This window comes from Podarcis liolepis, assembly GCF_965112155.1.
Source record: "Podarcis liolepis genome assembly, chromosome: 15".
Lineage (NCBI taxonomy): Eukaryota > Metazoa > Chordata > Lepidosauria > Squamata > Lacertidae > Podarcis > Podarcis liolepis.
Window position 1 is genome coordinate 13324135 of NC_139566.1, and position 15817 is coordinate 13339951.

General features: G+C 51.7%; 1 protein-coding gene across 5 annotated transcripts; it reads right to left on the reverse strand.

The window, feature by feature from the left end:
* Positions 1–2726: 2726 nt before the first annotated feature.
* LOC310695059 (peptidyl-prolyl cis-trans isomerase FKBP2-like) lies at positions 2727–9375 on the reverse strand. 5 transcript variants are annotated; one of them, XM_083478978.1, is made up of 6 exons: positions 9230–9375; positions 6849–7027; positions 4196–4308; positions 3472–3518; positions 3206–3241; positions 2727–2891 (listed from the first exon to the last, which is right to left on the reverse strand). In XM_083478978.1, the coding sequence occupies exons 2-6, from the start codon at positions 7014–7016 to the stop codon at positions 2830–2832; spliced, it is 426 nt and encodes a 141-aa protein (XP_083335104.1). In that variant the 5' UTR covers positions 7017–7027; positions 9230–9375; the 3' UTR covers positions 2727–2829. The 5 variants fall into 5 exon arrangements, 4 of the variants coding, with proteins under 4 accessions (XP_083335104.1, XP_083335105.1, XP_083335102.1 ...); XM_083478979.1 differs by having other exon boundaries at positions 8649–9236; XM_083478976.1 differs by lacking the exon at positions 9230–9375 and adding an exon at positions 8084–9149.
* Positions 9376–15817: the final 6442 nt, after the last annotated feature.

Sequence of the window (15817 nt, forward strand, 5' to 3'; positions counted from 1 at the left end):
CACAACCTCCCCAGTTTGAAGAAAGAGGCTAAGCCAGGGGTGGGGGGAGCTGTGGTCCCCCAGCTCTCCTTAGGCCCCCACAACCCCATGGCCAGGGATGATGGGAAAGATCCAAGAACATCTGGAGGGTCCGGCAGGTTCCTCACCCACAAGCAAACCCAATTTCTCACTGTGGCCTTGGCAGAATTTGTTTTCATGAGGGAGGGGTGGTTTATTTCTCTCCCACACACATACTTTTTCCTGCTTTCCCTCCTTGGTTGATGCAAGGAAGTAGTTCGCTTGCAAAGCCACTTCTGCTTCTCTGTGCCAAGAAACCATAAAGGTTCACTCACGTGCCAAGGGATTCTGCTGCAGCACCTCACAGTGGGTATAAGCCACCAACCTAGATGGCTTTAAAAAGGATTTGACAAATTTAGAGGGTTAGGCTATCTGGCCATGTTCTCCGCTGTTGGAGGCCATACGCCCATGAATGCCACCTGTAGGAAACCTCAAGAAGGAAGAGTTGCTGTTGCACTCAGATGCTGCTTCTGGGTGTCCTAATCGGGGCACGGAGAACAGAATGCTGGGTGCTAGATAAGCCCCCGGCCTAAGCAGACAGGTTCTTATGTTCTTAACATCCTAGGTTGTTTAAATTTTATCTTGGGCATGGTGGGGGAGCAACTTTCTAACCCTTATGGCCAAAGGAGGAGTCTTGAAAGTTATGTGGTGAGAATCACACTGAAATCAGGGTGTGGGAAATGGCAATGCTTTCTATGCTCTAAAGGTGGGGAGGGGGAGTTGTGCCTTGCTAAATAGGATTTTTTTTGTTTTGTTTGTTTCTCCACAGCCCTGACAGGAACAATTAATTATACCACACATGAAAATCACTTCACTGGCATTATTTATGGAGGCTGCAAAATTAGGCACAAATGCGATTTGTAGGGGTTGGGTTTTTTTAAGTACAGCGTGTGCGCACACTGTCTCAACTGTTCTTCATACTGAACAAGGGAGGCTGGAGAATGGTCTCTTTGCAAAAGGCATTCTGTAGCTAGTCCCTCTCTGTCAGGGAGGATAAGTGAGTTCCTCACAGCAACCCATCCTGCCCCTTCACTATGGCCTTCTGCAGCAATGCTCACAACTGTTCACTTTCACAGTAGACAATACTGGCAGGGTCCCAGCAGTATTCACACTGGTGGTTTCACTGGGGGAGAACACCCCCGCGCAGTTTTCTGCTCTGCAGTGCAAACTTATCTGTTATATCATATTCTCGCCCTGCTTCACAGTTCACAACTTTCACGGCTCGTTTATTCAGTACAGGTTGTCCTGAAACAAACCCAAATTGCACTACAAAATCGGCGCATGCTTCAGTTAATTAATTACACAGGTTGTTGGGAACGTGGCTTCACAAATCCCCATACGCCTCTTGTGGAGGTCCAATGCCACAAGCACAGAAAAGGCCCCCAGAATCCCTTGCAGTCTATCGCAAGGGGATTCTGGGATGTGCCGCCTACAGCAAAGGCACACAGCACACAATATTCTCCAGAGCTTGCTTTCCCTTGGCAGGTGGACAGGACCAGACTGTGGGCAGCACAAGGCCCCACGTTAAGCCAGACCAAAGACGGAAAGGTTGGCTTTGGGCAGCCAGGCCACCATGACTGCCCAATCCTGCTGCCAGCCACACACAAAGCACAAGACTTCCCTGCTCTGCAAGTCTTTTATTGGGCTTCCAATGCCCCAATACTCTGGGAAAGGAGAATCTGCAGCCTTCTAGATGTACCTAAACTAAACCCCATACCCTCTCAGGCCACTGCCCAGGCTGATCGGAAGCGACATACATTAGAATCCAATGCCATCTGGATTCTGGAAATACACAGGCTGCCTGTCCCTGGCAAGCTATCTGTGCATTTCACATATAGGCAGCTGCCTTGCTTAGGAGCCCAGCCCTTAGTCAATCTAGCTCAGTATTGTCTACACCTGTGTTCTTCAAGCTTGGGGCACCAAATACTGCTGGATAGGGCTGGGAATATCTGGTTTTCTACATCACAATAGATCACCAGCTAAACTTATTGATATACCGATATATCACAATGTCTGAAATAAGGATAGAGCATTGGCTGGCTTCACGGTTTTCCCCACATAGTGATTTTAGTATAGCAAACACACACACACCCCAAAAAAATATTGCCAGGTCAAAAATTATGAAACTCGTATCACAATATGGACTTCAAACTGGTTTTGGATGATAGATTGCCCAGCCCTACTGCTGGATTACAACTCCCATCATCCATCTGCTTAGCAAATGGTCAGGGAGGATGGGAGTTGTAGTCCAACAACATGTAGCCCATGAGGCCCAGACACCAATCAAAACCGACAGGCAGTGGCTCTCCCAGCCCCACCTGGAGGTGATGGGGTCAAACCAGAGACCAGACACCCACAAGGACTTGAACCCCTGAAGCTGCCTTACAGTCAGGCCAGCAGGGCACCCAGCCTAGTAATGTCTGCTGCAACTGGCAGCCTCTCTCCAAGGCTTCAGGCAGAGGCCTTTCCTAGTCCTCATGCCTTAGGTCGTATTTGCCGAAGATGGCAGGGGTTGACCCTGGGGCTTTCTGCACCCAAATACCCCCCCCCGGCCACAGAAGTCAGACTGGCCCAAATCTTGAGCCCAAGGAACCCCGCACCTCCACCTCCTTGGAACAGCGTTGCCCCTTCTCCTGCCACCAGGCCACCCGCTGCAGTCACAATACAACTCTGGTCTGTGCTTTTATTTGGCCCATCGGTATCAACAAATCCTGAGTCGCGTCTGGAGGTTACCTCCCCTCCCCGCGTGCCCCCTCCCCCGAAGAGATGTCGCTAAAATTCCTGCCTTCGCTCAATGTTCAGCAGCTCAACTTCAAAGATTAAGGTTGCGCCACCTGGGGAGGAAAAAGAAAGGGACATCAGGAGTGCGGGCTGGAGGGAGCGGCGCTGGGAAGAAGCACTACCCATCCCAAGCCCTAGAGCAGGGGCCAGAGGGCCCCTGGAAGCTTTGATGGCCCCACAGCTGACTGCCTGGAACTGGAGCGGGGCCACTAGGTTTTGATCCCTTCCATTCTCCTCTCCTGGTTTTCAAAAGGCCAGCAGGGAGAAGTATCAACACTTCGCTTGGGGTGGGGAGGAAGCCCCCGCCCATCTCTTCAGAATCCATAGCAGGACTGATTCCAAGGGGGAAAGGGCATGCACGATTTACCTGGGATTTTGGGTGGTGCTCCCCGGTCCCCATAACCTGTGAGCAAAGGGAGAAAAATGGCAAAGTTACCCAAGAGATCAAAGAGTTCCCACAGTGCAGGGATGGAGCAATCTGTGGGATTGTTGTGGGATTTCAGCTCCCACTGACCCCTGCCAAAAAATGATGATGGCAACTCCTTAGAACATCTTGCCACTGCCACCTCCCTGGGGCAGGTTCCCAGGAGCCCAATTTCTTCCCCCTCCCCACCCCACATTCCAGCTCCTCACCCAGCTCAGAGGGAATGACCAGCTTTCTCTTCTCACCCTCGCACATCCTAGAAAGACCAAAGGAACAGTATAAATTCAGTTACCAACCAAATACAGTACACGGCTTTGCTGCTGTATAAAAGCAACACAAAACAGGAGGGCTGGAATCTGACTCGAAAATAATTACTTCATTCATATCACTTAACCTTCCCTTCTAACGTTGCCTAGGGGCAGCTATCAATATAAAAATTACATACAAATGAAAAAGAAGCACACTAAATGTAGTTAAGACTGGAGAGAAACACAGGATAGATGAACCGTCCTGATTAACAAGACACTTTAATAAATAAAATGAGCCGGGACAGATGGATTTTCAAAAGACGGCAAAAGATCATTAGAAGATGCCAGCCAGATCTCCTGGGTGCAATTGCACAGAGTGCTCTCCCCCAACATACCCGCCAAAGGTGCCGCAGATGCAGCTGGAATACATCAGAGGCCCTTCCTTGAGGTCATGCCCAGATTATGGAATTCTCTGCTCTTTATTAAAAAAAAAAGTTCCAGGAGATCCAAATAAATAAAGTTTTAGGAGCTTTCCAGCATCCTTTGAGAAGGGAGAGTGAAAATCTGTGCTTCTGACTTGCCACTGGAGAAATTGCTTCGTTTTCCCGTTCGGGTGCTTGAAAACCAGCAACCACAACACAGCGGTCACTGCCACACCTGATCCCTGCTGGGAGGAAGAATTTACCCAAGCAAGCCCTGATCCCAGCCTTTAATGACTTGTCCAGTCCCCAAGGAGAAGATAAACGGCTGACCACGAGTCAGGCTGCTGTCGAACTCTGTCCCATCCTCCAGCTTGCCCTATGAGAGAGTGCAGAAGTTAAAAGGGGTGTCAGCCAGCCAGGCTTTCTTCTTAAAACATCCACGATGCTGTGCTTATTATCCCAAAAGAAGAAGAGCCCTCTGAAGTAAGCCCAAAGAGAGCCCATCTAGTCCAGCAGCACCCTGTTCTCACAGTGACCAACTGGATGCCTCGACGGGAAGGCCGCAAGCAGGACCCAAGCGCAACTCTTGAGAGCCAGTGTGGTGTAGTGGTTAAGAGCGGTAGCCTCGTAATCTGGGGAACCGGGTTCGATTCCCCGCTCCTCCACATGCAGCAGCTGGGTGACCTTGGGCTAGTCACACTTCTCTGAAGTCTCTCAGCCCCACACACCTCACAGAGTGTTTGTTGTGGAGGAGGAAGGGAAAGGAGAATGTTAGCCGCTTTGAGACTCCTTAAAGGGAGTGAAAGGCGGGATATCAAATCCAAACTCTTCTTCTCTCCCCACTTGTGATTCCCAGCAACAGACATTCAGAGACATACAGACAAGGGAGCCAGTGTGGCTAGCAGACACTGATAGCCTGGTTCCTCATGGATTTGTCTACTCTTTTAAAAGTCATCACTACATCTTAATAAAGTGAATTCCATAGCTTTAACTATGTGCAGTTTTAACTAAGCACATGTATACAAACACCCTCCACAGCAGGAGAATGGCCCTCCTGTGGCCAGTCATCGCTGGACTACAACCCCCATCATGCTGGCTGGGCTGATGGGAGTTCAACAACATCTGGAGGGCTGAAAGTTCCCCATCCCTGCTCCACCCTAGTAAAGAAACCCCAGGGTGTTTCAGCCTTGCTCTCTCACTGACTGACTGACTAACTCAGGGCAGATTCACACATGAGTGCCTATCACTCAGTGATTCACTGCTCCACTGTAGAAAGTGACTCATAAGAACCTGAGAGGCGGAAGCCCTGCTGGGTCAGAGCAAAGGTGAGTCAGGTCGAGGGCCCTGTTTCCTAACAATGGTTAATGAAACGCCTGTTGAGAAGGCCACAAGCAGGACATGAAATTAATACACCCACCCTCTTTTCCCCTGCTGCTCAGATGACCAGGGGCCCTCAACTCTGGAATCCTGCCACCATACAGAGCAGGGATAACTGCCAAATTGAGATGGTTTTAAAAGGGGATTATTTATTTACTTGCTACATTTCTGACCCACCCTTCATGATTCGATCCCAGGTCCACTTACACATAAATTTTTAATTTATAAAACAAACACATCCCTTTAAAAAAAACACTTAAAAAGGGAGGACAAGACTATCAGTGGCTACCAGACACTAATCTCATGATGCAACCTCCAGGATTGTTTTTGAGTCCCATTAGCTGGGGGAAAATAGTGAGAGGCGGCTATTGCTGTCATGCTTATGGGATTCCCAGAAGGATCTAACTGCATAAAAGAGAGCTCTGCTGCATGAAGCCAGTGGCCCATCTAGTCTAGCACTCTGTTCTCAATGGGAAGCATGCGAGCAGAACCAGAGGGCAATGCCGCTCTCCCTAACTGTGATTTCCAGCAACACAGAATTCAATAGCATACTGGCTGGCTGCTATGGGAAAGAGGAAACTGAACTAGGTAGCCTTTGGTTTGATCCAGAGGAGCTCTGCTTATGTTCTCTGGCCAAACAGAGGTCTGGAAATTGCAGAAAGGAACGAGGTAGAGTAACCTCATGTCCATATGGTTGGAATCAAAGGGGGGTAAAAGCTCCACCCCCTCTCCTCCTCACACAGGGAACACAGAATTTTTCTCTGGTTGTCCATTTCCTGCATTCAACTTGCCACCTAACACAGCAGTCATCAAGCCATGAATGAGCATGTGTGAGTCAGCAAGGATGCATGGTTGAAAAAAGCAGCTGAGCCAAGCATATGCTGCAATGGCAGCGTTTGTTAGTGGGTGCAGAATTCAGCTGCTTCAAGAATTCCTTTTTTAAAAAAGCTAAACATCTAGTCCTTATGGTCACAAAAATTTCCGTCAAAGCCTTGGAGACGCTTCTAGTGAAATCTCAGAGGGGTTGCTGAATTCAGATGTCAAGGAGTAGACAGTTCCATGAGACACAAGACACGTGTGCCTAATTTACAGTAGGATTCTTTTTTTCTTTTATTTCTTTCTGTTGAAGCTCTGAACTTGGGTCACCACAGACGTCTGCCTTCCTAAACAAACCCAACCCCATCCGTGCTTCAGGTCACGGATGGGGAACCTGCAGACCCTCCCGGCTGTTGGGCTCCAGCTCCCATCAACCACAGTGAGCATGGCCAACGGTCAGGGATGATGGGAGCTGAAGTTTTGCAATACCTGGAGGCAGGCAGGCAGGTCCCCCAGCCCTTCCCAAAGAGCCATAACTCTGTGATGAGAGAGCAGGGGCTGGAGTCTAGAAATGAATGGAAGGCCCAACAGGTTCTCCACTGGATTACAATTCACCCTTTGACAATATGTCTCTCCCCCGTGGCTTCTGGAAAAGACCCCGCAAACCTCAAGTTGCTCAGCTAACACTGACCTGCCCTTCCACATCACGCCTGCAGCACTCACCGTATAATGCATGTGGAGCACATCACCCTTGCGGGACTTGATGGGGCAGTTGTCCACCCGCTTCTTGACCCCAATCTGGAGCTTCCGTTTGCCTTCCGTGCCCAGCACTAGCGAGAAGACTGCACACAGTGCCAGAGCGAGTAACGCTGCTCCCTGGCTCACCTGCATCGCATAAGCTCCTGGAAGGGCAGAAACTGGTTAGCTGGGGAGAGCTCTCTGTGCCTAAAAGTCTACTGTCACCACTATCTCTTGCTTTGCTGATCACAATGTTACAGGAAGGCAGAAATGGAGCTGGCTTCCTGGCAGTGGTGTCGCTGCCTTTTATCAGGAGGCAGGGGGAAGTTGGAGCTGTCTATGTGTACCAATGGGAGTACTTGAATGGCTCAACCAGGGTGCCCACACAGCCCTGATTTCCCCAACACTTCACCCCTCCCTATAAGCAGCAGTGACATTGCTGCTGGCTAGCAGGCTCAGCTGGCCCGCCCCCCACTGGGCAAGCCACGTCTGCGGAAAGAGATCCATTCAGCAACTGCCAGATATAGGGTTCGGTTCACTGTCCTTGTACATACAGGAAAAGGAATAATGGGGAAGAGCCCCAGTCCTTCCATGCCGACACATACCAAGACATGAGTTCTATTTGGGAAGGTCCACAACACAGTCATAAACACCTGCCTTGCATGCAGAAGGTCCCATATTCAACTGTCAGGTAGGGCCCTGCCCCGTTTTTCACATGGTGCCCCAATGAACAGAACAGAAGCCTCCTCCCCATGAAGGCCCATCCTTGAATTACAGTAATTCATGCAAATTCAACACTCCCGCCCCAGTCGCCAGCACCCCCAGCTCCTACCCTGGCATGCAACAGCATGCGGTCCATTCAGGTCCCCCCAGGAGCCTCCGGACCCCGACTTACCCGTGCGGCCGGAGGCGCCTTGGACTCTGCTCCCTCCCCTGGTGGCAGCCGCCGCCACCCCACTCCAGATTCTCTCAAGGATACTGGGCTGTAGCCACCCCAGGAATAATCCAGCAAGGTCTCTCTGCTCCACCCTCCCTCCTCTACTCCCTAGTCCTCTAGACAGGATCTCCCACATATGAAATCATCCTTGTTTCTAACCCTTTCCCTCAGGTATGAGCCTAGCATTTCCTCCCCCCTCCCTCCCAGGTGCAGTATCTCCCTCCCCCAACCCATGCCCCCCAAATAGCACCCCCGCCCTAAGATACCCCATATCCACCCTCACCTTGCCCCCCTTTCCTAGGGCCCTCCTTACGGAAGGTCCAAACCCTGGTCTCCTCTGCTTCATCTTCTTCATTACAATTTGTCACCTTGGCCCAGACCCACATGATCCCAGCCCCAGAGGGATCCCTCACCTTGTGAATCCAGACATCCCCGGGACCCCCACCCGCAGGAACTGGCTTCTCTCGGGGGATCCAGACCTGGCTACGTTCTGGGGAACAACCGACACCCCTAGATTCGGGCTTCCACTCTCTCTGCTTCCCCTGGGGACTGGCTTCCCGTTGCAGCCACGGCAGCCCCATCCTATCAGAGGCCCTGGCTGGCTTGCGGGGCACCCAGACCTGCCCAGAAGCCTCCGCAGGCTCTCGGTACCACTCCTTCTGGACCCACATCCCAGCTCCCCTTACAGGATCCCTCTGGGGACCCACATGCCCCAAGATCCCCCCGGAGTGGCTGCGGCTGACGCCCCGTGCCGGGAACTCTGGTTCCTCTCCGCCTCTTCCGCTGACCACCCCGGGGCCCCCCGCACCCAACTCCCAATCCTCCCTGTGGGAGAGCTGGGTCCCCACCTCTTTGGGGGCGCCCTTTCCTTTCACGGCCACAGCCACGCAGGACTCGCAGACCCCCACGCACCACGAGGCTCTCTTCTCCTGCCTCGCTGCTTGGCTGCTCCTCCCTGAGCCGGGCGGAGGGCGGCCCAGGCTCTCCAGGCTCCCGCTACCTGGGGGACCCCCAAACCCACGAGGCCCCCATCTGCTCATCGTGACTCTCCTCGGGCCACCCTGTCCCTGCGGGGCCTTCCCCACGGCTGGGGCCTGGATCCCCCCATTATCAAGGGCCCCCACGCCTGGACCCCAGGACACCTGGGTCCCTACGTCCCTCCGCTCCAGCTTCCGCGGCCCCTGCGTTGCCCCCGGCCCTGCGAGGCCCTCCTCGCTACCAGCCACCCCCCACTTGGGTGCGCCGGACGCCTGGGTCCCTTCGGGCCCGCTGGAGCCTCCCCGCTCCCTCCAGCCCGCCTCTTGGGGCTGCCCCATATCTAGGTCTCCAGGCTGCTGCCGCCGACCCTCGCTCGGTCCAAAGCTCCTGGGCGCCCCCCTTCCCTGTCCCCCCGTCTCCTCAGGACCCCCCATCCGCCCCCCCTCCTCACCTCTCCTTTCCTCAACGGATACCACCCCCCTCTGCGCATGCGCGCCTCGTAACGCTGATTTGCCTAACAACAAGGGAAGCAGCCGTGGGGTCCGCCATGTTTCCTCGCCCGCCCCGAGGCACGTTGGCCGCCGTCACGTGATCGGCGCGGCGCCACGTGACAGGCGCTCGGCCAGCTATTTTATTCAATGACCGGCATTACGATTCTAGTTCTCTTCTCTCGGGACATGGGAGAAATAATCAGAGAAATAAAGGCATGCCCCCCCTTCAAAATACAAAAATTATAACGGCCTCGGCTTGCACGTGACAAGGGCAAGGCGTCATTTCCGTTCTGGGCTGAGGCATATGAGCTGCAGTAGGCGCACTGACGTGTGAGAGCGCCCCCTGGTGTTCAAGTGGAGAAAGGGGGCTCCCCGGCCTCTCTGAAAGTGGCCTCGTCTTCATCACGTGGCTCCGAAGATGATGATGATGATGATTACCACGCCCATCTGACTAGGAGGGCGCTAGCCACACTGGGCAGCTTCCAACAAATGTCTGTCGTAAAGTGAACTTCTTGGTGAAATTTTGGAACATATTATTTCCTTAATGCGGTTTTATTTTATTTTTTAATTGTTAATTTAATTTATTTTACTTTCTCCCCGTGCATTGTAAAACCTACATTTCAGCCAGCTCCCAAGTGGTTAACAATAAAAATTGCTTTTAATTTTTTAAAAAAATCATTGGGCAAAATCTTCCTTGGCATGCACTTTATTTTTAATGTATTCATTGATTTAATATTTTTCATTTATTTCAGCAGTCCAGTGCACACTGACATTGGAGCAAATCTCACTGATAGGAAATGGGGCTTAATTCCCAGTAGACATTCATAAGTGATTTCCTACCCCCTGCCCCCGCAGTCAGGTGAATTTACGAACACAAGAACCTGCCTCAGATCTTGGATCTATCTAGCTCTCAGTCTACATTGACTGGTAGTGGCCGTCCAAGATTTCAGTCAGGGATCTTTGCCAGGGATAAGTGGAGATGCCAGGGATCGAACCTGGAACCTTCTACATGCAAAGCAGATGCTCTACCGCTGAGCTACGGCCCTTCCCCAAATGTGCTGTACCCACTGCATTGCAGCCTCTCCTTGTATGATGCAAACCAAACGAGTAAGAGGAAGGGGTCATTCACCCCTGATCCTCTAGTATTTTTGTGCGCCAACACCCATCCTCCCTTCCTAGCTTTTAGTAGTGGCCTTGGGAAAGGTGGCTGCGGAGAGAGATTTCTCCCCCCAACTCAACATGCAGGCCTCCAACTGGACTCTGTAAATATTGACTCTTCCAAGGTTAGGGCCAAAGTCTGCTTGGAAACCCCACAGGGCAGCTTTTCCAAATGCCCATTCCTGGGAAAGACATGGCCCTGTGTCCCAGGCTGCCCATAGGACAAGGGAGATGAACCCGAGTTAGGAGGCCACACAGGTCCCCTCCACTTCCAAGAATCTTGTTTCTGAATGTGGCCAAAGGTCACTCTCATCCAATGCCCTGTTTCCAAGGCCAGCCAGTCAGATGTTTTTCGGGAAGACCACAAGCAAAGGGATGGAGGAAACAGTCCTCCCCTGTAATTGGCCTCCCTGTTCTCTGGGTATTGTGCCTCTGGACATGGAAGTTCTATTTTAGCTGTGGCAGTAAGGCTGGTTCCAGAAAGTTGGCAACACTTGGTATTTACCGGGGCCCCAAGACCCATGGCGCTGCGACGTCTTCTTCGAACAAAACACCCAGGAAGATCGGGAGTAGCCTGGGAGAAGTCTCAGTTTGCACATCAGGACTCTTCCAAATTATGGGGGCCCAATGAGAGTTCAGTGCCTGAGCCCACTCCCAAATCTTGGAGCCATCGATTTTCTTCCATGGATGTGTCCTATCCCATTTCAAAGCCAGGGAAAGTTGCTATCACCACCACCTCCTGAGGCAGCCAATTCAATAAATTAACAATGCACTATATGATTAACTAAATTTATGTTGGCTGTCCTGGATCTCTTGCCAGTCAGTTTTGTTGGCTAGCCCCAAGTTCCATTATTACAAGAGAGGGTGGGTAAATCGCCTTCCTACTTTCTTCACGCAACACATACTTTTATCACCCTCTATGGTGCTTCTCTTGGGTGTCTTTGATTCTTAACCCAGGGATGGGGGACCTCAGCCCCATATGGACCTCCACAGCCCTCCATCTGGCCCTTGGGACTCTCCCCAGGCCACACCCCCTCCAGAGCCCAACTCTGCAACCTCCTTGAGGGTTTTGCCTGGCTGGAATCTGTCCCTGAACTGTGATAATGCTCTTGCTCATCTGGATGGGGAATAGAATGTGTATATAGAAACCAACCAATTGCACAAAGGTAAGATTTACATTTGCTACTCCACCCACTTTTGCCTTTGGCCCCGCCCACCCCTATGTGGCCCCCAGGAACTTGTCAAGAATAGAATGTGGCCCTCAAGCTGAAAAAAATGTTCCCCACTCCTGTTTTAACTGAAAAGTCTGAACTAGAGTTGTTAGGAGACTGCTATTCCCCTCCCACAGCTACAATTCCCTGGGGAAAGGGATTGGTGGCTAAATCACTCCGGGTATTTCTTTTGGTACTGACATGTTTGCCACCCTGGGATCCTTTGGAGGAATTACAGTACTGTACAGTAAGCCCACAACCTGTGTGTATGTATCTTGTGCACATTCAGCCTTATGGACTTGGGAAAGATTAAAAAATATACAGTATTTATTAAGGGGGCAGTTAGGGGGCCGGCATTCAGGAAAAAATACTTCTGCAATCCCAAGCGCCATTGCACCCAATGTGTTTTGACTATGTGCAATTTTGGCTTTAGGTGCAATCCCTGGAACATAATCCCTGTGTAAGTTGCTGGCTTATAAATTTAGTAAAGTAATAATAATTAGGGTTGGCCCAGGTCAGGAGCAGCCCAGACCCTGAAATTTCGGGGCCCAAACCTGAGACCTAGAGGAGGCCACTGGTGACATCATCAGGGGTGGTCCATCCATTAGGCAAGATGAAGCCACTTGCTTCAGGCAGCAGATCTGCCTCCCTGCCCCAGCAGGCTTTCACTCGTGTCCCACATAACCCCACTGCCCTTGCCACCGCATCAGGGCAAGATTGGTGGCAGGGTGTAGGCAAAACACCTCGGGCCAGCCCTGGGGGGTCATAGGCAGACAAGCCCTGGTGTTGTGATGGGGGTGGTTCTTCCTTTGCGCTCCCTCCCACCTCTGAGCCCTGGAGACGGAGGTTAATTGGGAGAGGGGAGGGGAGGAGGGCAGATCCTGTAGAGAGTCTGTGCAATAATTTGGAGCTGGTTCCTGCTGGACTAAAGCTTGCAAGCTGCATGCGTAGTCTTCTTGATCAATTTTCTTTCAGGCACTCTCTCCCACGTGGAGATTTCTGCCCTCCCCCTGCCAGCTGGAAGGGGCCAAGCAAACCTGGAGGCTTCAGGGCAGCCCTGGAGGTCTGGCAGCCCTAGGAATAATAGATAGCAGAGTATGGTATGTGACCTGGTCAAGGGGGGGAGAGGCAGGAAGCTCCCGGGCACACGTCAGCCAGAGAAGGGGAAGGGTGAAATATTGTGCAGAGGCCCAGGCGCCAGGGCCGAGGCTGTGAACACACTCAGTGCAAACCCTTCCAAAGAGACCATCACAATATATTAGACATATATGGTCTGGAGACTAGCCGATAGCGAAATATGTAAATACTTGCAAGTGTGACAAAATGAGCAGAAAGGAGAGAGGACCACGGACACGTCATCTCAAGGCCAGCCAGCCGTTCTAAAGACAAGACCTTCAAAGGCAGCCGTGCTGCCAGCTCAATGCAGTTTTGCGATGCGATTTAGCCATATATGTCAAAGAGCAACTGTCTGTTTCCCAGCCTCTGTTTTGGTGGACAATTTTGGCCACGAGTTAGAATTGACACCCCCCTCCCCCCAGCACCCTTGGCTCTGTCACTGTCCCTGGTCCAGGAACCAGACTCACAGAGATGTGAAAAGCAATGCTTTTTTTGCCGTGCCACAAAGGGAAAGCTAGTCTCTAGTTCAGGGGTCAACGGGCCAAACCTAATTCACAGGCCAAACATCAGACTTCCCTATTTGTCCCGCCATTTTTCTGCCCCCATGGCCAACTGCCCCACACCTGATGTCATTTCATGGGGAAACTGGCTGTTGTACCTGAACCCTGCAGTAAGTAGGATTGACCCATCCTGTTCAGGAAGTCTGGTTCTGCTTGGGCCACTCCCAAGAGCCAACTTGGACAAATGGGTGGGAAAACCCACCTGCCAATCACTTTACATCAATGTAGCATCAGATGATGGGCATGTGAGCCGTCCCACCTACCTGTTAAAACATTCAGAGAGCTGTAGATCTTTGTGAAGGGCTGGGGAACCTGCCTCCTTCCAGATACTGCTGGACTACAGTTCCCATCATTCCTGGCCATGCTGGCTGCGTCGCAAGTCCAGCAACGTTTGGAATGCCCGCGTGTAATTATCTGGATGGCAGGGTTTTGCCCAGTGATATGCGTACGAAGGAAGAAATGACAAGCCTTCCCCTGAGCACATGAGGAGTGCATAAGCACACACAGTTTCTAGAATTCAAAGGTTTCCAGGTTGAAGAACCCGTGGCTTCCGCAATTGGGAAGCCTTTGGAGTCCTCGCACGTCCCCGTTTAGGATCAAGCTGCTTGTTGTTACAGAGCCAGCTCCGTATTCTTCATGTGAAACTCACACAGCCAGGATCCCCCCCACCCGACACACGCACACTGGCACACACAGCCGGCATGGCCTGGGGAATCCATGCGGAGAAGCACGTCTCCGCCTGGCACTGCCAACGCTGGGCATGGCTGGGCCCATTCAGCCAGCCTGGGAAAGAAAGGAGCGAGGGACTCAGTCATTCACGGGCCCTGAAAGGAGGAGTCGAGTTCCACGGGGCTGGGGAGGGCCAGTGGGAGGGCGCTGTGCTAACAACGGCAGCCCAACTGGAGCTGCAGGAAAAGCCCGGCACTGCTTCACGCTGGCCAAAATACCTTGCCAATTTATAAACAGCTGCCCATTAGCCATAATAGCTAAATGGGAACAAGTTGAGCAGCTAGTAGACATGGAGCCAAATGGAGCCTCCACAAGCAGGGGCAGTCTGCTCCATACCAGATGCTGGCAGATGCTGGCAATGGTTATTGTCTCCATGCCATGCTTTGTGGGCTTCCCAGGGGCATCTGGCTGCTGACCACTGATGGAAGCAGGATGCTGGGGCAGGTAGAGGGTAGACTCTGGATTTTTGCATCTCTGTGGCCTGGCAGAAGACTTGCTTGCCTCTTCCAGAAATGCAAAGAATGCCCTTCTCAGAATGAGGCAGCCTCCTCTAGGGTATAACAGGGATCCCTTGTGGATACTTTCCCATCCATTCATAGCACCGCCACCCGCTTTTTTTCCTTTTGCAAAACCTTTGGCAGAAAGTCTGCTTCCGTGTATTCAGCAGCAGCTGGGGCTAAATATGTTTCACTGAAATATTCCACCCAGTGGCGTAGCGTGGGGGGTGCAGGGGGGGCCGGCCGCACCGGGCGCAACATCTGGGGGTTAGGGTTAGGGGGCACAAATCCACGGGTTAGGGGCGCAAATCCACGGGTTAGGGGGCACAAATTACTTGCCTTGCCCCGGGTGCTGACAACCCACGCTACGCCACTGATTCCACCAGCACTCCTTTACATTTCCTTCCTCTCCCCTGAGGCAATTTCTAATTTGTAAGCTTGCACCCTTTTACTCTGTCAAACACCATTGAGATCTATAAGGTGTGGGGAACCTTTGGCTCTCCAAATGTTGGTGAATTATAAATCCCCTGGCCCCTGCCCACACTTGTTGGAGCTGATGGGAGTTGTAGTTCATCAACATCTGGAGGACCAAAGGTTCTCCACATCTGCTGTAGATGAATAGAGATTAAGGTTTTAATGCCACAGTAAACATGCACGTGCCCGGGATGTTTTCCACTGTGGGCTAATAGCAACTTGGCGGGGAGTGGGAAGGTTTTGATTCAGGAAATGGCACAGGAGAAAGGGTGAAATGCAAATTTCCTCCTTTCCTTGAGGTTTTCCAGACAAGCTGGCCACTAGAAGTACCTGTAATTAAGAACGTGCACCTGAGTTTGATTATTTCCTTCTCCCTCCCCACCCATTTTCCTTTTGTGCTGTGTCTTTTTAGAATGTAAGCCTGAGAGCAGCCATAAATGTCTCATTTATGGTTGCCTATATGCTGCTCTAGAAGTCTTTATTTGGCTGAAGAGCAAAATAAAAATTATTTAAATAAATACATAAAATAAAATAAAGCCTATCTTCCCTGAGCAGCATTGCCCTGGCCAAAATTAGAGTCCCTTTTGGCCGCCATTAGGTAAACTGGGGGAGGGGGATATGGGAAGTCTGCTCACAAATCTCCTGCACAAATAGCATTGCATTTGCTCATGCTTATTCCTAGGGACGTGGGTGGCACTGTGGTCTAAACCACAGAGCCTAGGGCTTGCCGATCAGAAGGTTGGCAGTTCGAATCCCCATGACGGGGTGAGCTCCCGTTGCTCAGTCCCTGTTCCTGCCAGCCT

What these genes read in the sequence shown, in the direction of transcription:
- LOC310695059 (XM_083478976.1), bottom strand. Translation starts at nt 9,116, where the DNA reads ATGGGGCAGCCCCAAGAGGCGGGCTGGAGGGAGCGGGGAGGCTCCAGC. An exon ending in TGCTCCACATGCATTATACG is followed by an intron (nt 4,309 to 6,848) that starts GTGAGTGCTGCA and finishes ACTCTCTCATAG; the next exon opens with GGCAAGCTGGAGGATGGGAC. An exon ending in GGTCATTCCCTCTGAGCTGG is followed by an intron (nt 3,242 to 3,471) that starts GTGAGGAGCTGG and finishes CTTTGCTCACAG; the next exon opens with GTTATGGGGACCGGGGAGCA.